The sequence below is a fragment of the Crassostrea angulata genome, chromosome 4 (genome assembly GCF_025612915.1).
Source record: "Crassostrea angulata isolate pt1a10 chromosome 4, ASM2561291v2, whole genome shotgun sequence".
NCBI lineage: Eukaryota > Metazoa > Mollusca > Bivalvia > Ostreida > Ostreidae > Magallana > Magallana angulata.
The window spans coordinates 38,475,584-38,499,046 of record NC_069114.1 but is presented as its reverse complement, the minus strand read 5'-3'; the positions used below and the strand labels follow the sequence as shown (position 1 = coordinate 38,499,046).

The following is a 23,463-nucleotide window of genomic DNA, read 5'->3' as shown; positions in this document are numbered from 1 at the left end:
TTTTCTTCAATAATTAAGCAAGGGGAAAACCTGCAACTTTTAAAACAAGTTTTATTTATATTTGGACGATAGTTGATGCGTGAACAAAGGGAAAAATCCAAAGGTGTCCGATGCATGGTGAAATCACCCTATATAATTTCAGTTTCGCATCCTTTTGTAGAGAATGTTGGTTTATTTATATGTTTCTCCTGTTCTATAAGAATTATTAAGTGAATTCAAATCGTTGCTAGGGAAAGAATAACTCGTAAGTAAATTCTTAAGTGAAATCTGTTACGAATGCGTTCGTGAAAAGCACTTAAGATTTCTCGTAAGATATTCTTAAGTTAAAATCTTACGCAAAACCTTAAGATTTTTTGTGAAAAGGGCTACAGGCTCGCCGTTGATTCAAGAACCTGCTACACAGCACTCAAGGATTAAATGTGAATATTTTTATTGTAACGTAAAATGGGAATTTCTGCTTTATTATTCAACATAAACATCAAAGACGGTTTATTATTCAAAATAAACATCAGAGACGGTAAACTTCCGTGACTTAAAATATCCTAATAAATTACTAAACAGGAATGAAACACATAAATACATAAAATTGTCTTTATTTATTTCGTCATAATACTGCAGACAGATGAGTCGTAACATCCCTTTTTATTATTTTTTCCCCTTTATTTTGATTCCATTAGTGCAAGAACAGGTGCCCGTGAAAAATTCCTCGTGCTTTAAGGACAACATTCTGATTAGTGGCAACAAATGTGACATTTTTGTTTTCTTTTGAGACATGACAATTTTTTAACTGTTGCACTGTATATAGTGATGGCTGAAAGACAAATACTTTCACAACTAACAACAAAAAACCCCCACAAAAACAATGACACCATCGAAAATAGAACAATTATATTGAACAAAAAAATGAAACTGCTGTCTGGTACCCATTAAAACTGGAATAGAAAATTCTTATTTTTTTCTTCAGTTGCTGTCTGGTACCCATTAAAACTCAGTTTGATTATCATAGCTAATAGCGATACATGTCACAATCTGCAATTGGAAATAACCAGAATAAAAAAAAATAAATTGACATATAATTTGATAGTCGCGATTGATTGTTAAAGATACAATATCGTGTTAAATGACAAGCACTTGTTGCATATATCGAAGTTTAGTTTTCTGTAAAAATAAATAAAATCATGTCTGATGTATTTATGCTTTCTAATAAAGAATCAGCATTGATTAAAGTTTTATAATTTCACGTAAATATACGTTTAAGATAAAAATTCGTTTACAATTGAAAGCGATTTCACTTTCATAACTTGTATTTAGTTTTCCACATTTGGCACGTAAACCCGAAATTTCCCGTACATCTACAGAATTGCAGCATTCAATATACAAAATAAAATCCAAGTTTTCCTATTACATTAAAATTGACGTCAATTAATTTGTAACCTTACCATAAAAAAAAAATTTTTGATTGATTGTTTTCAATTACTTGATAATTAATATGACGATTCAATACACATGTACATCGGTCTCACAAAGAACGTTGAGTGGTAAAATTTAGCTCTCTAAAACTTAAGTTTCCCAGGATTTAAAACACGCACGCAAGTCATTACACTTGCTTGTCTAATAACAGGTTGATATAGCCTTTTTTGATGACTAAGGTTTATTTGTACTCAAAATAATGAGACAGACTGGAAATAAAATATATACCCAGGAGCACAACGTGTCAATTTCACAGGGCTGTAATGTACATGTAATGTAAAAAGAAAAACTACATAGTGTCTTTGGACCAATTTTGATTAAAGGAAAGATAACGATTTTCGTCGCGATGTCTATCGGAATTTATGAAAAGACGGAGACAAAACAAGAATTTTCGAACAATTGCCAACCAAAAAGCAGGGATTTAAAAATGAAAATAAAATCCCGTGATAAGATTTCATTTAAATGACAAATCTTTTTATTAAAAACTAAGTACTATTATCTTATGAGACAGAGACGTTTTGCCAAGCATTATCCTTACAAAGTTTTAATTCCTGTCGTCCCTTTATTTGTTGAATTTCTATATTGTTATAAACATTCCTAAAGCTGGCGATTATACATCCAAAAATAATTAAGTGGTCCAAGATTAAAAAAATAAAATTACAATGCTTTATCTACAGCCAAGAACCATAATATATGAAACTGGCTGAGAGCGACTTCGCTATGGGAATCAAATTCTTTGCGAAGAAAATTAATGTTACAGACTATACATTTACGCTTTCAAACTGTAAACACCATTTATACAAACTTCCACCTCTATTCGGTATATACGCGCTAAACTGCGTCTGCAAAATCGTCCTCATTGTCTGACATACACACGTAGAACTCCTCCTCCTCGTCAGAATGACACACGGGATCCGCCCAGATGTCTCCCGGAGGTCCTTCCGCCGCCGTCATGAATTTCTCCTCCGTGGCGTACACGCGACCTTTGGTGGTGCGCGACCTAACGACCACCGCATCCACCGAATCCCATTCCTCGTCCTCCCGCGGTGACGTCAGAGACGGGTCAGGGGCGGCGCTAGTGCGATAAACCCGCCTGGTTCCTTTGATTGTCATTTGAGGTCTCTTCTTCTTTCCCAACGCGTCACTTTCTGCTTTTGTCAATGGGCTATGCCCCTTTGTTGATTGTTGCGCGTCACTTCCGCTTTTTCGACGCAAACTTCCTTCTTTCATTTTGCTGACAAATTTGCTTAATCGCTGTCGGTTCTTTTTACTTACCCGTTGTAAATTATTGATTTCGTTCACAGATATCGGGATCTTTGGTCCATTTTCGCGTTTGTTTTTAATAACGTCTGCTATCACATTCTTGATGTCCTCGACATGGAGTAATGTATTAAATTCAGTCAGTTTTGAAAGTCTTTTGAATGCTTCGTGGGAATACTTGAAGTTAAACGTAGAATATGGCGATTCTTTGTCATCGAATATATCAAACGCGGCAAATTTGATTTCTTCGTTTGTTTCTCTCGGTACACCTGCGTTACAACAAAAAAGAATGTTTGTAAAGTATGTACACAACTTTCCAAATGATACTTTTACCTTAAACTTATATATGGGTAACAATGAGTTTAGAAATTTAGATTTATGTATATCATTTATTAAACGCACTATTCTAAATAAAACACCAAAAACTCACCTGGAGCTTTAAATCTGCGAAATTCAATATTAACGAGACAAAAATGGAGAACTATTGGACAGTATGGATCTGTTGGATGCTTGAATATATACAGTTCTTTCATTCCTTCTCGATCAAAGACCGTTACGTCAATCGGGGGAAAAGGCAGTTTGTTCAGATTGGCCCATTTCTCCGCCAGTTTGAGTTCCTACAAGCACAGCAAATGTGTTAAGGTAGTTCACTACCGAATCCGCCTGGGGCTTCCGTTTATATTTACTGAATTAAATTTTTGGGAAAAGAAAATTCGACTGATTTGAGAAATTATTTCAAGGTAAAGTGAGCCACCTTAACAATTAATTTGTTTCTACAAAACTATCTGTTGAACCTCAGTGGCCACTTGAGAATATGCGTGAATGACAAACCGTATATCCAGTTTTTTTCGCGATGATCTAATTTTCGCTTTTTGCGATCTCTTAAATCGCAAATAATTGAATACGCAGAAATTAAATCCTGTATCATTTTCTATAAGAAACTGTTTAAATCGCAAAAAATGACTGATGCAACTTAAAAAATGTAACAGATTTTCCTATTTTCGCAAATTTTGTGACACGCGAAAAAAACCCCGAAAATACGGTAATTCACCTTGAAAGGCGGGGTAGTGTCGCTGGGTCGGGCGCTGAAATCAAATGACAGGATTATTTCCACGGCCCTCTGGGGTCGCAGTACAAGGGGGTAGGGTGAATTGAAGGTCAGACCAGCGTCTACCATGTAGAGACGTTTGACATTGGTAGGATGTATCTCCAACAAGCCGTCAAAATCATCTAGATAAAATAAGATTTTGAGATTAAGGAACAACTTCTTTTAAGCCCCGGCAAGTATCTGAAAAAGTTTACTTTAACAACACTTTTTACCTTTTTGAGTATGGACATCTTCTGTGTAAGAAAAATATTTGGGCTACCTACTAGTTTATTTATTTATCAAATTCGTTTAAATTATATTTATACAATGTCAATTTTCCCTACTTCTTCATTTATATGAGTACTTTCAGTACTTTGTCAAATGACATCATAATATTAATTTAAAATTAGTAAATTAATATAATTATAAATTAGATCATTTATTCCCTGTCAGCTGGAATGTGGTCTTAAATATCTCACCGCTTACTCTGTTGGCATTAGCACCTGATTCCTCAGGGTTAAATGGAGACAAGGGGAAGGCCTGTTGGAGGGACAACCCCCTCATAAAATTATGCACCACTCCGGCCCGGCCAGCGCGGGAGTTTAGGACCTCGAACCGCTTACTGCAATGAGGAAAACGCTAAAAGATTACGCTAAATTCTAGAAGCAGTATATTTTCTGTTTTTTGGTTATTATATCGAACACGCTTTACATTAATGAATTCATGCTTACAGCGAAGTCATTTTTCATTCATTCAATTAATAACAAATCTCGTTAACTGTGTAAAATATCAATTGTCCCTGGCATACGCAAATTATCTTAAAGGGACATATCTCAACATCTTATTTTTAATCTTTATGTATGGTATCATGTGTTTTTATTTATGAATGATTCACCAAAATTTTAATGTTAGAAATCAAGTTACAAGCGAGATATAGGGGTAAGAAGCCAAAACTGGAGTCTTATTACACATATTATTAACAAATAATGTAAGTAAAGAAATTATCATTTTTCAGACATCATACTGAGCAACTTGTGACAAACAAGATAAACTTATCCAATGAGTTCATAAATAAATGCAATTTCATCAACAACAGAATTAAATCCCATACCAATACTACACAAATGTAAACAATAACAGGATTCAGGCTTTGTTTACGAAACAAAGAAATCAAACCTCTGTATCTTGCTTGTAATTCGATATTTGACATTCAAATTTTGACAAAGCATCAAAACAATTCATATTGACCATTCTAGAAGAAAATGAAAAATTTGAGCTCAAATTATGTCATATTCCCTGTAATGGCATGACCAGTCATAAAATATAATTCTAGTAAAATCGGACATGAATTTCACTCACTTTTCCAAGAGGCCCGATAGGAAGTTTTGCCAGTACCCTTTTTGTTTGGTTTTTCTAAGGGTGGCGTGCCTTGAGCGAGGGTGTCCGTTTGACATGCCCTTGGAAGCCGTAGGAGGAAACTTGAACACATTGTTGTTTTCGGATTTGACTGGTTCCTTTTTTTCTGGTTCCAGTTCCTCCTCATCATCATCATCGCCTTCATCTTCGCTGCTATCGCTGGACTCCTCATCCTGAGCCTGCTCCAGTGATTTCACTTTGAAAATAATATCAAGAACGTGAATGCTGGTGAGTAACTTTCATTTTCTATACGTATCAAAAACATTTTTTACATTTAAAGTTTTATTTGGTTCGGTTATGCCATTCCATGCTGACAAGACTGATGAGCAGTATATCCCTACAAGGGCGTTGTTACGTCAAATTGTTCCTATTGATTAGTTTCAGCTTATTTTGAATTTGATGAGCGACCTTAACTGTTTTTCATGTCATCTTCATTTTAAAGTGAAGTTTCTATCTTGCCACCAATAATAGTAAAAGGGTATATACATACACCTGCTATTTTAGAAAGAAGGTGTGTATATATATATATATATATATATATATATATATATATATATATATATATATATATATATATATATATATATATATATATATATATATATATAAAATCAAAAAAGAAAAAGAAAATGAACAGTTCCAAAGTTTCTATTCACTAGCGCTTTCTGGATTTACATCCTTCTTCAGGTGAACGTACATAAGTTATGTTATGTTATAACTTATGTACATTCACCTGATTTTTGATTATTTATACTGTGTGATATCACCTTTCACTCATTTTGGATTATATATATATATATATATATATATATATATATATATATATATATATATATATATATATATATATATATATATATTTTTTTTTTTTAACAAAAAGTGTTCACCCTGATAAATACAATAATTTGATAATCATGACATAAAATAACGTGAACTTTCGTTATCGGTATGTCTTTCCATCAACAGGACAGATAATAAAAGACAAAAACGAATGAAATCAATTACCCGTGACGAAACGTCAAAACATCAAATTTGTATTTTTCTATGTGCTTAATATGATTGGTGACTTTTTGTGATTGATATTAGTTTTCAGAAAAATTCAAAAGAAAAATACTTAGTTAACATACCCAAAATAATCATGAACAAATCAGCCAACGCCGTTGGAATATGGTGTCTGCATTGTTCTTAACTCAGATTGTAGGACTACTCACTTTAAATTTGCTGCGTATTTTGTGTTCGACAATGTTTTACATATAAAGCAATCTAAATTAGGTAACGTTACTTTAATATAATTTTTTTCTCTTGTATAAGTGTAAAGTTATATCCAAAAGCTCTGAGCAAAATTCAACCAAAGCGGAAGTGTTTGCGATATTTAACAAAGGTCAAGGTCACGGGTCGCAGCCAGAAGTCAAGATCAATGCAATCTTCACTACCTGAATGTGAAAAGGAAATCAGCCATCCCGACGGCAAGACAAATGAATGTGTTTATTTCATATAGTAAATTACATTATACTGGGTGAACACTAAAAAGTTTGGTTCAGTGTATACTGTATATACCGGTATTTTATAAAATAAAATTACATATAACGTCAGATGCTTAAGTTAAACAGAGCCTCGCACAGGGTTTTGACACAATATGTGCCAAAAAAACCATTAAAAAATCGTATATAAAGTTTACTATATATACGATTTTTGCACAGATTGTGTCAAAACCCTGTGGAGCCTCTGTAAATCTTAATCCGATTACAATCACAACACGGGACAAAAGACAGACTGATATACACAAATCATTGATCTACAGATTCTAACGTTCCACAATTTTATCCAATTCTACTAAATTAATCAAGTGTTGAATAAACTATCGAAAAATAAAAACACGCAGACAAAGTTTGTGTAAATCTTTGATAAACAATGTTTGATATCAAATGTACCGCATAAAACAATTTATGTATCATTTTGTTTAGTTTGATTCCTGTTTTAACATACGGAAGAACTTTCATTTCTTTCAATAAAAAAAGGGAAAAATCGAGACTTACCCATTTCCTGCCTAATCATCTCCACCGGGTCCTTGTTTCGGTTATCTTCAAGAAGCCTCTTAAACAAGATGCAGAATGCACTTCCCCATATCCCTACAGAAGAAACGCCAATCGTCTACATGTGACTTATCACTCATACAAATCTATCTCCATATCTAAGTTTATTTTGAATATTTTTTAATATACAGAGGTTTTCTGTTCAAGGAAGTTTGAACACATATAGTCTAAAATGACTTCGAACATCCAGCTCTTTTTTTCTTATAATAAAGATCTAAGATGTCATAGTTTGTAAATCACGAGAGAGAGAGAGAGAGAGAGAGAGAGAGAGAGAGAGAGAGAGAGAGAGAGTACCTTGTAAGAAATGAAGAGGTGGTTCTCCGTATGATTTTACCAATTTGCCCATGAAGAACTTGCTTCCAAACAGTTCTGAATTCATATAGGCTCCATATTTTGGCATTCCAATTTCATAAGGTGAAAACTCAACCCATTCTGTAAAAATCAAATGACAAATGATTGAAATAACCTTAAATAAATTATCAAATACCGTAAAGAAGCATTAATTCAAAATGTCGTACCCTGAAAACTTCTTGCTGACCGATCTGCTTTTACGTTTACACACGTCATAAGTGGAAGTGGCACTTTTCCATCTTTGACCTTTTCACGCATGTCTGACAACTTTGTAGTTAACCTCTGTAATATAAAAAAAAAATCAGATCCAAATTCGATGCAATGAGTGATTTGTATTTACCTTTTAACTTAATTTACATTCGTTATTTTCAATAATAAAACTACATGTACTATTTATCTTTGGCGTTTGCTTACGTCTTTTAGAAGGGTCTCCCCCACGAGGTGTCCAAAGATGTCCGTAAAACTAACAGGTTGTCCGTTCCGGCGTTTTTCGAGGATCCGGTCCACGTAGCGGTATATACTCTGTGGGGACAGCAGCCAGATGAGACTAGAGTCAATGTTGTTCATTAACTCCTCCTGCATGTCCCCGGGGTGCATCTCTGGCCAGTCCTTGTGCGAGTATAGTGTGGAGACATACCTAGGTAGAAAAGTGGATAGAATAAGTGGAAACGCACCTTGATTAATTTATTGACTGAATACACTTTTTATAATTGTTGAGATGGAAAAGCACGCGGTATAGGGTAGTTTATCTTTAGATAAATATATTGAGTGGATATACTCGCATATGAGTGACTGACAAAATAAGAGATGGGATAGAGGACAAATTAAGGCGAGAACACTCTGCAACTAGGAGAGGAGAGGATCAGAACAGGTAATCATATGAAGAAACCTACTTGAACAGTCCATAGAATGGCAAGCACCTTCATGATTGAGCTTTACAGACTTCCAAGAGCATTTATCAGCACAATAAGGGTCAAGTTATGAAATCTAAACAAGCATTATGGCATTCCTGATATATATATGTCAACATCAGCAGAAAAATATCTGATGGATGTACTAACTGTGTTATCGAAAGCGGAAAGACATCTGACTGGTTCAAGGTTCAGACCGGAGTGAGGCAGGGATGTGTCATGTCTGGTTCCTATTCATCATTGTGGTCAATTGGATAATGAGAAAAACCAACAATGAGAAACAAGGTATACGTTGGAAATTTATGTCGCAGTCAACACTAGAAGAACATGACTACGCCGATGACCCGGCGCTTTTATTCAGCAAACAAAGTGCCCTTTTCACCCATGAACAACTTATGGAAATCAGCCAAACATAGCACTAAGACCAAGCTAAGAATATTCAACACAAATGTCATCTCTGTGTTATTGTATTGCTCTGACCTCTGGAGAACCCCCGAAAAAGATGATGAGAATCTCGATACATTCTACCGGAATATCTTCGGAGAATTTTGAAGATACACTGGCCAGACAAGATATCGAACCAACAGCTATATGAACAAACATCCACAATCCTAATGTCAAGAACAATCCAGGGTATGCATTGGAGATGGATAGGCCATGTTCTCCAAAGGGACAACAGTGCGAACATCAGAACTGCGTTGACCAGGGCTCCTGATGGAAAGAGAGGCGAGGAAGGCCAAACAACACCTGCAGGCACACAGTAGAGAAAGGGAGAAAAGAACTAAAGTGGCACAGTTTGAGAGAGGTGCAGGTTATCGCCAGCGACGTCACAAGAGGTGTACTTTGTTGCGCGACCTCATGCGTCCTCCGGGGGGCACGGATTGGATAAGTAAGTAGTACTCGCATATGAATCATGAAATGTAGGTATTGTCAAAGTATGATTGCGTGTGGTAATTGATATCCTCATTTCGTGTGTTAATATAACACTTAGACCTAGTATTTCTTTATATGTTCTCTGTAGTCTCTAGATATTTCTTAGAGTCAGGACAGTGTCTTATAAATCGTAACGTAACATTGGTTTTTTCCCCATTTGTTAAAATTTAATAACCATGGAATGATTTTAAAGAACGTGATTGATAAATAAAATGATATCTATTTACTAGTATGTTCACAGACAATATAGTAGTCAAATTTGCTCAATAGCATTTTTGATATTCATGCACTCTTTAATGACCTACAGACGTATCATGTACAGTAACCTATCTATATGTATATGTATATGTATATGTATAGGCATTTTGAATCTAAAGAAAAACATGGGGTGAATGTACTCTTGATTATTTATTGTGCAAAGTGCATGTTCAGCACTTTGTAAAAACAACAATTTTTCTTGGAAATATCCCAAGGTTAGTCGGTAGAAATTCGCTCAAATTACATCCAAAAGATGTGTGGTGAGTTTTTCCTAGAAATTACAATTATAGCTAATGTATTTCTGGAAAGTCGAAATTGATTTTAGTGTACTGCGAGGAAGCTTTTGGCACCATCAATTACAATAAAGGGCATACGTGGGCAATAATATTTCTTCGAGTTTTTTTTAAATTTTATCTCACAAAATATCAAAATCTACCAGAAGAACAAATAAACCCAAGGTTAAGTGTTTTACATGTATGTTCCTTCTGTTTGCATCACTGTCATACGTTCGGATTTTAAACTATTTCTCAATGTATATTCTAATATATATGCAAATCATTATTACTGTACAAACATTTGACTTTTTTCACACGATATTACCATGACGATCCGGAGAGTCCAGCCACATAGGAAGTGACGTCAAGAATGCCGGACTTCTTGAGAGCGTTAAAGACGCCACTGTACGCCACCATGGCGCGGAATCCGCCCCCGGATCCTATCACGCCCACTGTCGGAACCTTTATAGTAGAAAAAAGACCATTAAAAACTTCTGTTAAATAAATAATTCAAAGATTTTGGAGATAATGATATAGCAAAAGTAAATTGCATGGACACGTTTTATATTAGTGAATTGAAGTATTTAATGCTAGTAAAATAGATTCAAGTTTTCACGAAAGAAGTTTTTTAAAAAATTAACTAGCGCATGATTTCCTATATTTGTATATGAGATTAAACTGACCACCAAGGAAATTTCTTCTAAGCGGATCAAAAGCTTAAAGAGACAACAAAAACCACGACGAATACTGCATATCCGTAATACCCCTTCCCCATTGTTAAATACAAATAAATAAGTGCAACAGCACTTCTGACACCTACGGTATTACAAGGTTGCAGCAAAGGGCAATGGACACATTTGTCATTACAAGTACATGTATAAACTGACAAAATGAATACGGTGAATGAACATCTTTGCTGCAAATGCATTAAAGGCATCGTCAGAAATACAGGACCAGTCACAAAAATGCCTGCATTTCTTGGATAGGTTCGCTAAAATTGTCTTGGTTTCATAAATATTCTTTAGCGATTTCCATTCACGAAGGAAAAGCCAATCTCTCCAGTTTAGGGGGGGGGGGGGGGGGCGGGGTGTTATAAAAAACCAAAGACCATCGAATGAAAATATATGTAAGAACGTTTTATTATTCACGCAATTGGTGAGATTGCGTGAAATTTTCATCACAAAAGTGTAAAGCCCCACATCGTGTGCAAGATTTGCCACTGGGCGATATATAAATAAATACAGGTATAAGGGACTGGACGAATTTGCTGATTTTTATTTTTCCAAAACACACCTCCTCAATATCCTGTGGTCCCCTCTCCTCTCCCAGTAATTCCACCATTTTCTTCATGACGACATCGCTTCTCTTTTCTCTAAACTCTTTCTCCTGATCACACAGGCACAGACTATACCGGAGAGTAGGGTTTTCGCTGCAAGTTAACATGTAACATTGAGGTAATTACGTGTAACGTAATACATAAGTAACAGCTGTAAGAGAACAAGAATGTAAGAAGGATCGTGATATGGACTCCATGGCAACCAAAGAGTGAATTTAAATAGATCTAAAATGCAAAAACATCATTCATGAATAAAACAAAACAAACAAACGACACAATGTAAAGAAAACTAACCGACTTTCCAGGAAGATCAAATTAAGAATTTTAACTTTATGAAACGAAAAACGTTTCCAAATTTAATGTAAATCAATGTATACAAAATATAACATACTTAGTTTATTGAAAATAACACAAGTTATTTAATCATCTATTTTTTTTTTTTGGTCAACTGAAAAAAGTTCAATTCATTCAATTTCCGAAGGACCAAACATTTCAAACTTCATTTCAAAAAGGCAGCGAATAGAGAAAAAACAGACAAACACAAGGAATCTAAAGTGTATGGATTTCTTCCAAAGCAAATTAAAACGACCGAGTAAAAAAAGTTTGCAATGAAAATTCGATCGTTTCAAACATGTTACTACTGTTAACACTGTAAATGAATCCCTAATTTATTATGCTTTCGGTGAAGAAGGAAGAAAGCTGTCACGGAGACAATGGAGCATTTTTTTTTTTTTTACTGATGGCTGAATATGTTGTTTTCATGCATTACGATTTTAATGAATCAAATTTATCAGTTTTAAGCTTATGCGGACACCCATTTCGGAAAATAGATAATGATCGAAAAAATCTCTACATATCACTAGTGTCAGACGTTTTTTTTTTAATTGGGTGAAATACTACATTATAGCTTCTAGTGACATGTTGATATAAATGCAACTGTCAAAAAAACCAACTGTCCTCTATATTGACATTTAGAATTTATGTATGTTCGAGCAAATAATTTATCTCATTATTACCTACGGGTATTCACGTAACCTTATTCATGAAACATGTATAATATATAGAATCTATTGAATACAGAAAAAAGATATTTCTATATATTTGTATAATTGTCTATGGTTCGACATTGTTTATATTCGTATGAATACATGTAATGTTATATGTGATAATTCATATATGATATAAGTATCTGAAAATTATATGCTATAGCAAGTACTATTTCTAACAGTTTATAAATGTACTTAGAATATACTAGAAATTGGTTTATATATATACATGTATATATCAACGATTGTAGCGAAGGAGAACATAATTCAGGAAATAAAAATGTACTTCCCATATTGACGTACAAAGAAAGTTGTCAGAATATTCATGAACTTTCTTCCACTGGGAATTTTAACCTAAACCCGGTCGGGATTTCCCCATTTATATAATAAACAAGTTGCTGTCCTTTAAAAAAGGACTACAATACGTGGACCATTTGCATGTGTTTCCAACGAAAACGTGAAAGCCTTTTAAGACTATCAGAGATTCCACCGACTCTAGCCCTCTGCTTTTAATCACTAAATTTGTACGTTGTATTACGTATACATATATTTATAGCCCTGACTTTTTATCTCAGAATTTAAAGTGTTCATACTACTAAAAATAATTATGATCTATCTATGAATGAAGTTTGCATGTATAGTATCAGGCATTCGGTGAATTTTAGTATTTGCGCACACATTATGATTCGCACTACTTTGTTAACTATGCAGAGACAGCTTTTTGTAAATTAAAAATTTCATATTTTGATGCATTTTTCTTGAGATTTTAACTTTTATACAGGGACATAATTATTCAATCATACTTTAATGCTTAAAAAAATTTAATCGGGAAGTACCCTAGCTTCGCCTTTTATAAAAGTTGTGTATTCGGAAAAACAACAAAACATTGCTAATTATGCTATTTGATGCATGTTGTAGTATCGGCTTATTTCGTAATTCTGATAGTTCATATCACATGCCAATCATTTCTTTAAAAGGAATACTTTGTTTCTGTACTGTTTACCGACAACTTTACAGCGCCTTTGAACTTATGTGTGCATATGTGTCCCGATCCCGATTCAGATAAACGTGTGTTAGCCTGGTTCCCTGAGCTACCCATTACGCACAGGAACCAGGCTAGCTCATGCGCAGGCTGAATTTTCCCCATAGCATCCGGTTTAACCTCGCTTATATATTTTCTGCGTGGACCTCAGGGTCCACGCAATTATTTTTTTTGGGGGGGGGCGGGGCGGCGGTAGCTGAGTTTCGTGAATTTTGATGTGTCGAATTCATATGCATAAACATGCATCTGAAAGAGAACCGAAAAAAATCAATTCTTTTTAGATGTGCTGATGTTGGTCGATATGAATTTTCTTAAAGTTGAACATGAGAATCAGGCTGAGCAAACATTTGATAACGAAAGTCTAGCAGAGTGATGAAACGATGGTGATAACATATATGTACTGCAAGAGTCAATGATCTTAGCAATGGTAAACGCATGAGAATAGTTGTATCATTGCATAAAAAGGGGATCATGGGTATACCTGAACTGTCGGAAACTGAAAACAAAAACGGAACTAACAGTTACGAATTTTATTGCCTATATATGCATATTCAATTATTCATGTTTTGTGATTCAAACTACCTATCACAATTTAGAATAGAAATTCATTTGGCTGAGGATGCCACTGTCCAACTTACCAACGTGCGATCCGAGAAATTGCATACCTATATTAAGTCATTTACAAAATTCAATGCTTTTTTATCATCCTTATAAAATCTAATCAAATTTACTGCAATATTTATGTGTGAGAATAAAATTTTCCAATCTATCGTCTTACAATGAAATATATGTACGTAAAAAGTAAAAACTGGAACCTACTCCTCGTGTATCCGGAATTCTAGTTCAACTTCCGATTTCTGAAAAAAAAATTAATAACATTGAGGTGCAATTAGGAGAAATACTATAATCAAGTTCAAATCATATACAATGGTTTCACCAATATTCGGTGGCATATTTTCGTGGATTCAATGAAAATTATTAAGTAGCAGTTTCAAATAAAGAATTGGTGTGCACAATGATCATATCAATACATGTACAATGTTTTCTTGGATATTGCACTTTGATAAAATTGAATTTCGTGTATAAACTCAACAAAATCCGCGCGAAAATGAAAATTTGTATTCAAAGAATATTGACGAAACCAAAGTAAAAAAAATTACCCCATCCTTAGGGAAGAAGAAAGACTTTGTGACCACTTCATTTGGGGGAAGGTCGTTCAGTGAGTACCAAGCTTCCCCGATCGTTTGATCCAATGATCCATAATTAGCCTCCATCAAAATCATATCTGTCCATAATAAAAACAACAAAAGATATAAAACTTAATGAGGCTAATGAGGAGAGATGTTTTTATCTACTAATATGGTTAAATATTCATTTAGTGAGAAAATCATTCTATCATCCCATGTATGCATGCCTGTAGACTGTAATTCGGCGTCACCAACTTTCCTCAAGTCAATACTCAGCCTCAAATATGAGATTTGACCTCAAATTTATGTCCTTTTCTTAAAAGGATTTGAGTTGAGGAACGAGTTGAGGGATTTGAAAATTTTGGTGACGGTGGAGCCCGGATGATTGTTACTCAGTCATGCATACCAAAACAAACTTAAGACTGTCTGGGTGATGATTTTACATGTACCATTCTCCCGTAAATAAACGACTAAATAGATTATTCAGGAGGCTAGAAGATCAACATTCGCTAATGGAAACTATTTGAAAATCCTACTAAGTTTTCTAGTCAAACGCTATCAATTAATAAACCTTATTTTTTTCTCTTTTATGATTTATAAACAGGGCTCGGCACTACTTTTCCGTAAGCTTGGAATATTCAAAAAGAAGTCTTAATTTGTCACAAGGTAGATAAACATCATATACGTTGCAATAAAATTAGAAAATTACATAATCGTGGTTAAATTTTCTCTAAATTCGCTAGTTTCCGATTTTCCAAATTTATGCACACTTAAATTTAAAAAGAATTCCCGTCAGTTCCAGCTGATACGAGAGTCCCTTCCTCACGTACAGGTGTTAAAGAACCTTAAAAAAATGTTGTGAGTAAAGATTGACTTGGAGAGGGCAGTGGTTGGTTTGTTTATAGTGAGGTAGTTTAACTTGTTGATCTAGTTAAAATAATCCCAGAGCCCGATTGCGACGGTCAGATCTTATCTGTCCATGCCGCCCCCGGGGGTTAATAGTCCTGGGTCCAGTTTACAGGTATCAATAGACACTTTTACCTGTAATGGATGCCGGTGTTAATTTCATTCCAATTATCTGGAGTATTTAGGTTGCTTGTACATACATGCGTACAAGATTTTACCTATATGCACATGAATATTTTCTTTAATACTTTGTACAAACATTATTTTTAGAATTAATTTCACAAGTACAAAAAGTATAGAATTAACACCGATCGAAGCTACATGTAACTTTTTTACAGTACCACTCATTATCTGAAAGGTATTATGGGCCAGAGAGAGAGAGAGAGAGAGAGAGAGAGAGAGAGAGAGAGAGAGAGAGAGAGAGAGAGAGAGTTGTGATCATTGTCTATAACCTAGCCATTTATATGGAATCCATATATGATATAAATATTTTTCAAGTCATGTTATTATTTTAATCAAATTTTAATTTTTGAATGTCAGTTTTATTTAATGCATTTAATTCATAAGAAAATTTTCTTTCACGATAAATTATCGTCGCAAATCATGGCCAATGTGCACGATCCGCTTCCATTGGATAGGTAGAAGGGAGCTATGCGCACTCGTCTTTATATTTTCATTATTAAATCAAAATCACGAGTTTCCGGTCATAATTGATGATTTAACATGTTATCAAACAACTCAATGATACATCAGGGCGTGTCGTTCATTTCGGGATGGGTGTATGTAATATATTTCAAGGTAAATGGTATAAGTCACAAACTGACGTCACGACTTTATCCGGGTAGCAATCGAGCACGACTTTGGGAACCTTTTCGGGTGTCAATGATAATTTTGATCGTCTCAAGGAAAACAATTATCCCACCAACGAAGCAGCAAAAAAAAAAAAAATTAAAACCACTCATCCGCTACCGTGACATTGCATTTACTAGTAAGTTTGCTTACGCAACGTGATATGTCATTTAGTGTATGATAAGCTTAAACGTGGAGAATAAGACAACAAATAAACGTGAACTAAGCGGATTTTAATGCACCGCATCAACGCATTTCAGAATCTTATTAAACACAATGAAAAGCTTTCGATACGATTTGGTTTTTAGTTATTGCAGCTTTTTTCAGAGATGATAATTCATTTCAGATTTACATCAAATTTGCAAAATACAAAAAGACACACATCAAAGGCTCTTGAACTTAATATTCAATTTCACAGATATTAATATTTTTTAAAAGTAATACTAAAGTATAAAGGACTGAACAACATCCTATAGCTTCATATATGTACGGTGTAAGACCGCATATATACCCAATAGATATTAATTAATAATTATAGGAGTCTGTATGATCAGCAAAGTAACCATTAGATCTGCCTTAATTAATATTTTACAAATAATTGTTTTTAGCTATAAACTATTTTTTGATAACGCAAAAAAATCCAAATATTTTGGCTCTGAAATTTGAATATTTTTCCACATCTTTATTTATAAAGAGAGTTCTTCTTTTTAAGGAGATTAATATGTTCTAAAAATGTTCATGACCATATAGCCCCCTTAATTGTAAGAAGTGATAATACAGACAAAGGAGAACCAACGTAATGTCAATACATCAGCAAGTTCATGGAATTAGGCAGAAAATGATCCTTGTATATAACCCCCATCTTTTTAATACTTTTTATGATAAAGAATTTAACATTCGTTCAAACCATTTCTTCCTTGTTATCTTGCCAAAATAAATCTCCTTTCTTATTATCAATGTTTCCTTTTTCGCCTCTTTCCATGAAACATCATTAAGTGAAAGTCTGTCCTTTCCTTATTTTGAATGAGAATTTTTTTTTACTTCTGAATACGAAGTAGCTCGGTAAAAAACATATGCATGTATGAGAAGACTTATAAGGTTAGACGGTGGTTAATTAAACCAAGACCCTTGACAAATAAAGTTTACTTTTTACAGACTTGTAGGGATCAAATAGTTCCCCTTTAAATCCACTTCAAGCCCCTGACGGACAAGTTGTTTGAACGTTAGAAGTGAACCATCATCAGTCAATGTGGCCTTTCAATGTATATTAAAACAACTGCAAAGATTGTCGCCATTTGTATGCTATGAAAGACGTGTACAAAAACATCTAGTTAAACTTTAAAGAGGGTTATTATGGATAATTTACATCAAATTGAAAATCTTTCATGGGAAGAGTTCTGTTAGAGGAACTAATTAAAATATCAACAATCCAAAAGCTTTAGGGAAATTTGTATTTAAACGTATGAAAAGGCCCGACTACTATGTATTTTATTTTTAAATGATGGTATTCTGTCATGAATGTTTCAAGTACTGGGATGTCTGGATAAACATCTTTATTTATGTGGGGAAAATCTATGTAAATCTATGGAAATTATAAATTTTCCAGGTTGAAGGAGGAAGACAAGACTAATTCAGCAACGATTCGCCGGATTCTGCATCTATTTCCGTAGACTTATTTCGAAGAAACTGATTATTTTCTACGTAAAAAAAAATCGCAACGTTAACAAAAAAGAAAAAGATCGTCCCACGGTGCTTAAACCCTATAATAGACATACATTGTAACTACATACAGCAAATACAAGGACACAAAGGATTTTGGAGCAATAATCACAGGGACCAAGCCCGTTTTAACATAAATTTCAATGTAACCATAAATACATTGAAATTAATGTTAAAACGGGCGTGGCCTATGTGGCAATAATAAGGTGCACGAATTCAAAAGAAATACTTCCTGAACAAACTCTGAGTTACCAGTGTCAGTGTTAATAATATACGTGTGCAATTTTATTTTATTTTTTTGGACTGCAGTGATCTGAGCCGTTTACTTACAACATATCTCTCTAAAAGTTATAAACCAATTAAATTGCATTTCTGTGTTTAAATTTTCATCTCTCTTTATAATTATTCATGTTTAATATGTTGATGAAAATTATGTAATTTTAATTTTTTTGGACTGCAGTGATCTGAGCATCTTCCTTACAACATATCTCTTTAAAAGTTATAAACCAATAAAAATGCATTTCTGTGTTTAAATTTTCAGCTTTCTTTATAATTATTCATGTTTAATATGTTGATGAAAATTACAAATCATTACCAGAAAACCATTAGACCACTCCTGACGGGTTTATAAGGTATCTGGGTTTTCTTTTTTAAATTCAATTATATCATACAATTAACAACAATAGCTTTAGTAGGAGAAATACTCAGTGGATGTAAGTATCTCCTGTCCGTGCGAATGGGTCAAGCCCATCGGCTCTTGGGTCAATTATATTACCTCCCCTTAGTTACTTTTACTGGTCTGCATCATCCAGACGTTTGTACATGTAAGTATTTTGTGGAGGTAAACACAAATGCCTGGATGATACAGACTACTCAGCATTACCTCCGAGTGCCTTTTTGTTAATGGATAGAGGCACGTAGATGGTTTCTCAATGAGAAATCTTAAACCAAGATTTGTTAATGAGGCCATTGCATGTACATCTTATTACTGCACTACTAACATTTGCATCATAATACATACACAATGCATGCTACAATATATCATTCATGCTCCAATATAAACTACACAAACATGACCTATTTTGCGAAACGACAGAGTTTTTTCCTTCTTTTCCCCCTGACTTGGTGAATTGTAGATACATACATAGATAAAAGACTGTCCGGTGATGGTACAATGCAATCGCCGTAAATACCCCCCCCCCTTTCTTTCAAACTAAAAACTCCATGCAAACAGAAAAGACCGCAATTCTTTACATCTAGAGGAGAAATAATGATGGAAAACAATTTGTCGTGGATTTGTAAACATACGTAATTTGTTGTCGACTGCACCATCCAAGAAAAACGTAAACTCCTCGTTCCAGACTGGGTTGACCTCGTTGTCCTTGGTTTTTGTTCGTCTGCGGCCTTCTGGGGCCGTTTTTATCCGGAGAATGAGGTACGGGTCTGGGGTGTCCACTGTAACAAACAACATTAACGAAACATAAAACGTCACTTGCTCCAAAGGTTTTTAACAAAGTCAGAGGAAATCACATGGAGGGGATTTGAAATGTGCGATGATCAAAGTTTATTCAGTGTATAAGCGTGAAAGGTTTTGGTCAGCGGTCAATAAGGGCAAGACCATCATCATGAAATTGAACTGAATTGATTTTCAGGTGCAGAATGTGTGTTATACAGATACGTCAAAGGTTCCTGTTCAATTACTTTTATGGTCAAAACTTAGTTTTCCTTGAACCGTGACCCTTTCTGGACAATTTCTTTTATCCAACACTTACTACATGTACATATGTAGAAATAAATTCATCTAAACGTAATTAACTGGAAACATGTCTCGCAATTGTTCATCAAGAGAGTGTCACACGGTGAGTAAAAATTGCAAAAAAAGCTTTTAAATTCTAGTTTTTGTCTTGTTGAACACTTTAACCCCCCCCCCCCCCCCAATAAAAACCCAAAACAAAACAAAACGTAAATACAGAATGATTATATGTGATGAAACTATAGAAGTGTATTTCAACACGTGAAGAATTTTTTGCAAGCCCGGGAGTCGAAAACGATTCAGATGTTAGAAAAGCAGTGACCTTATTTATACTACATTTTCTCAGTGTCGTGTCTTAACATAATGCATACTTAAACTCGATATTGTTGACACCTTGAAAATAGAGGAAACTAAAAACACTTCACTAAAACGGAAAGAAAAAGCTCAGATTGTGGCTACATGCACATATTAGATTGACATTGTTGCGTAAGACATACAGAGAGAGAGAGAGAGAGAGAGAGAGAGAGAGAGAGAGAGAGAGAGAGAGAGAGAGAGAGAGAGAGAAAGAGAGAGAGAGAGATTTTATCATATCATACATAAAACGGTAAATATCATAAAAGTAAGTGACATGAATTAATTTCTGAAAAACCAAGATCGTGGCCATAAAAGCCAGCTTTCGGCTTTTTTATACTTGTAAATCCGTGCGAACTTTTCAACGCATGAACTGAACTGTTATATTTTTTTATGTATTCCGTCATGCTCAGTTATTGTTCGTGAAAACACACCTAGATTATAGCACGACCTTCTTTTGTTTGTGAAAACAAGGAATCAAAGAAAAGGTGGCTGACTGAAATAAATACGCGAGTAAAGGATGGAGGGGGGGGGGGGTAACTTAATTTTGAAGTGTCTCAAGTGATTTTCTTTAAGTAAATGCTATATCTGAACAATGCGAGTCCAGCGTCTGGCCATGGTGATTTGTATAGATTATGATAAGTGCGCTCCAATTGTGTACAAATGTAACAAGACTAAGGATGTCCGCCTTTGTTTATCACACACAATCGGTTATATTGATCGATATTCAAAACAATGGTCGCATGACAGGTGTATTGCCAGTAAATGTTTGTGGGTGCTTTTTTAAACAATAAGTTAATCGAAAATCAGTAACTTGTGCAGCATTTAAAAAAATATTTGGACTTGATGTTATAATTGGTATGTATATGGGATGATATCTATTCTAAAACATATCAATTGTCGTTCAATGTCTATTGTAAGAAGCATATGTCGCTTACCGTAATCCATCCATCCCTTCGTGATGTTTCTGCCCCGGACGACCTTCACATTTAGAATCTTACACGATCTGTGTTCCACCTACAGGGAATTCAGAAAGAGAGAATTCATCATTTGTCTCTTTGTTTGATATTGATTGTGTCACAAAGCGCGTTGAAACTACTGCACTTGCACAGATAAGACGAAAGAGTCATTGACCTTTTTCTCGCTTTATTGACCCCACCCCTCCTTCACCCCTACCCTCAGTAGTTGTGGTCAGTACAAGTGATTCATTATTATACACTGTAGTATCTCTATATATGTACTATTGTATAATTTTATATGGTCTTTCTTAATATAATGTAGATACGATACAGACATTATTATGTAGGGGACTTATTCTAAGTTTAAGGGTCCTTGAGAGAAATCAATGTTGGAAGACAGGATACTTCATAAAATAGGATATCCAACTCATTATATCAATTATAGAAAGTAGGGTGAAGCATATGCCAATTAGAATTCGCATTTCCCTTGTACTGAATAAAAAATAAACTCAGAAAAATGTCCGGTCTTTAAGATGGCTGGACAAAGATACCATCTGAACGTAATATAATGGGATCATCGCTGTGAACAGTATAATGCTTCAAATCTATGTTTCATTTGCATATTCTATGTTTCATCTGTAATTTGTTCTTATTCAATATCAAAGCAGACCCCCAGCAATATCATTAAAAACAACAGCAACAAAGTCTGAGTGAGTAAACGATTTGTGTGTAAAGAGCCTGGATCTCCGTCTACTTGTATTCACAGTGTGAACCACTCGGTGAGCGACTTGTCAATTGTGGAAATAATAAAAAATGAAGATATGAATAATAAACATGTTGTCTGTACAAGAAGTTGTTGTCTAGTGCTCAAGTACTGGACGAAAAATATACATACGTGTGTAGTTACATAGGTCAAGCAGTGTGTAGTACATGTAAATCATATGAGAGAGGACTGTATCAATCCAGCCATTTTATTGCACACACTTACCTCAAAGACTTGATAGGGATCGAACCTAGCAAATAAAAGAGATAAGGATGTTATCAAAACGTTACACAACCTAAACAAACAAGACACCCCATGTTCTCCCTTTCCAAGCACAATTATCAGTGCGGGTGTCTTCAGTCCTTCGATTCTTTGAAACGTGAACTTAAAAAAAAAGCCTTGAATATTTTAAAATAAAAAAATTGAAAATTGTGACGACTGTGAATAGTTACCCTGTGTTGAAGGTCATTGTCTAATTTCCTGAGGAATCGAGTATAGAAAGACAACAGGCTTCTCTCAGTTGCCTTATGTCATAGGGTCATATTCAGACGACAGATTAATAACTTGACGGCACGCATTCCATACTAAGTCTATAAAAACTCTGACCTCAAGGAAAACCGCGCACAATTTCAGAAGCTGTTGAAACTCACATAACAACTGAAAACGACCAACAATTAGTACTCCACTGTAAAATACCACTGCCAGGTTTTAAACAATCCTCACTTCTCAGTCCTGGTTATATATGAAGTAGTTTATCCGGTATGTACTGAGATAGCGTGACGTCACAGACCGGAACCAAATTTTTTTCTCTCCCTCTCTCTAAAAGAAAATTTTAAGGTTTAAATCTATTTTTATCTTAATAAGGACATGAGTCTTAAACAGACTTCGTGTGTAAATACACAGGTAAACGGTAAGAAAGCTAGATTATTCTTCTCTGTCCATGGACGGGCGGAGCGGTTTAGATGTTTTAAAGTTCTCGGTTGCTGTACTTTGTTTGATCAAGATCTTGGCGAGCCGCGGGGGTAGCGCAGTCACGTGACGCGCCCTGACAAATCTGGGATCCTCCCACCTGATCACGACACGTTGTAGAATATTTCAACTTCTTTCTGAGGTTTTTTGACCTTTTGATAATCACGCAGTTTGATTAATATAATTCATCAAAAGTTACTATACCGTGACGACTGCACTCTCGGCCTGTTATTTTGTGTAGGTTTTGATGGTGACAATGGTTATGTATAAAGTTCATATCTTTCTTAAACTCTATGAGTAATTTTTATGCATTCGGTGCCAGCCACTTAGCTTGTTGGATAATAGATCTGATAATAGTAATCAAATACTGATTCAAGCCAATATTGCTCGTTTATATCCCGAAATATAGATATTAAAACGTTGATTTTATTTATTATTTAGTTTTCTTTAAATACTCATTTATAGAAGCGTGACTATTTCATATTCAGATGAACATACAAATAACTTATTAATGACGCAAAGAATTAAT

General features: G+C 34.6%; 1 protein-coding gene across 3 annotated transcripts; it reads right to left on the bottom strand.

Moving 5' to 3' along the window:
* Positions 1–988: 988 nt before the first annotated feature.
* On the bottom strand, positions 989–22,899 carry LOC128180616 (cytosolic phospholipase A2-like). 3 transcript variants are annotated; one of them, XM_052848747.1, is made up of 19 exons: positions 22,418–22,899; positions 22,191–22,215; positions 21,182–21,260; positions 19,448–19,594; positions 14,639–14,763; positions 14,298–14,335; positions 14,117–14,143; positions 13,960–13,974; positions 11,348–11,483; positions 10,380–10,516; positions 8,092–8,314; positions 7,845–7,959; positions 7,621–7,758; positions 7,270–7,362; positions 5,177–5,429; positions 4,297–4,439; positions 3,782–3,960; positions 3,161–3,347; positions 989–2,999 (listed from the first exon to the last, which is right to left on the bottom strand). In XM_052848747.1, exons 1-19 carry the CDS (start codon positions 22,432–22,434, stop codon positions 2,302–2,304), a joined length of 2,775 nt encoding a protein of 924 aa, XP_052704707.1. In that variant the 5' UTR covers positions 22,435–22,899; the 3' UTR covers positions 989–2,301. The 3 variants fall into 3 exon arrangements, with proteins under 3 accessions (XP_052704707.1, XP_052704708.1, XP_052704710.1); XM_052848748.1 differs by lacking the exon at positions 14,117–14,143 and having other exon boundaries at positions 22,418–22,898; XM_052848750.1 differs by lacking the exons at positions 13,960–13,974; positions 14,117–14,143 and having other exon boundaries at positions 22,418–22,896.
* Positions 22,900–23,463: the final 564 nt, after the last annotated feature.

Coding starts and splice junctions, on each gene's coding strand:
- LOC128180616 (XM_052848747.1), bottom strand. Junction 14,764..19,447: donor TGCAGTCGACAACAAATTAC/GTATGTTTACAA, acceptor TATTATGGACAG/ATATGATTTTGATGGAGGCT. Junction 5,430..7,269: donor GATGATTAGGCAGGAAATGG/GTAAGTCTCGAT, acceptor TTATTTTCAAAG/TGAAATCACTGGAGCAGGCT.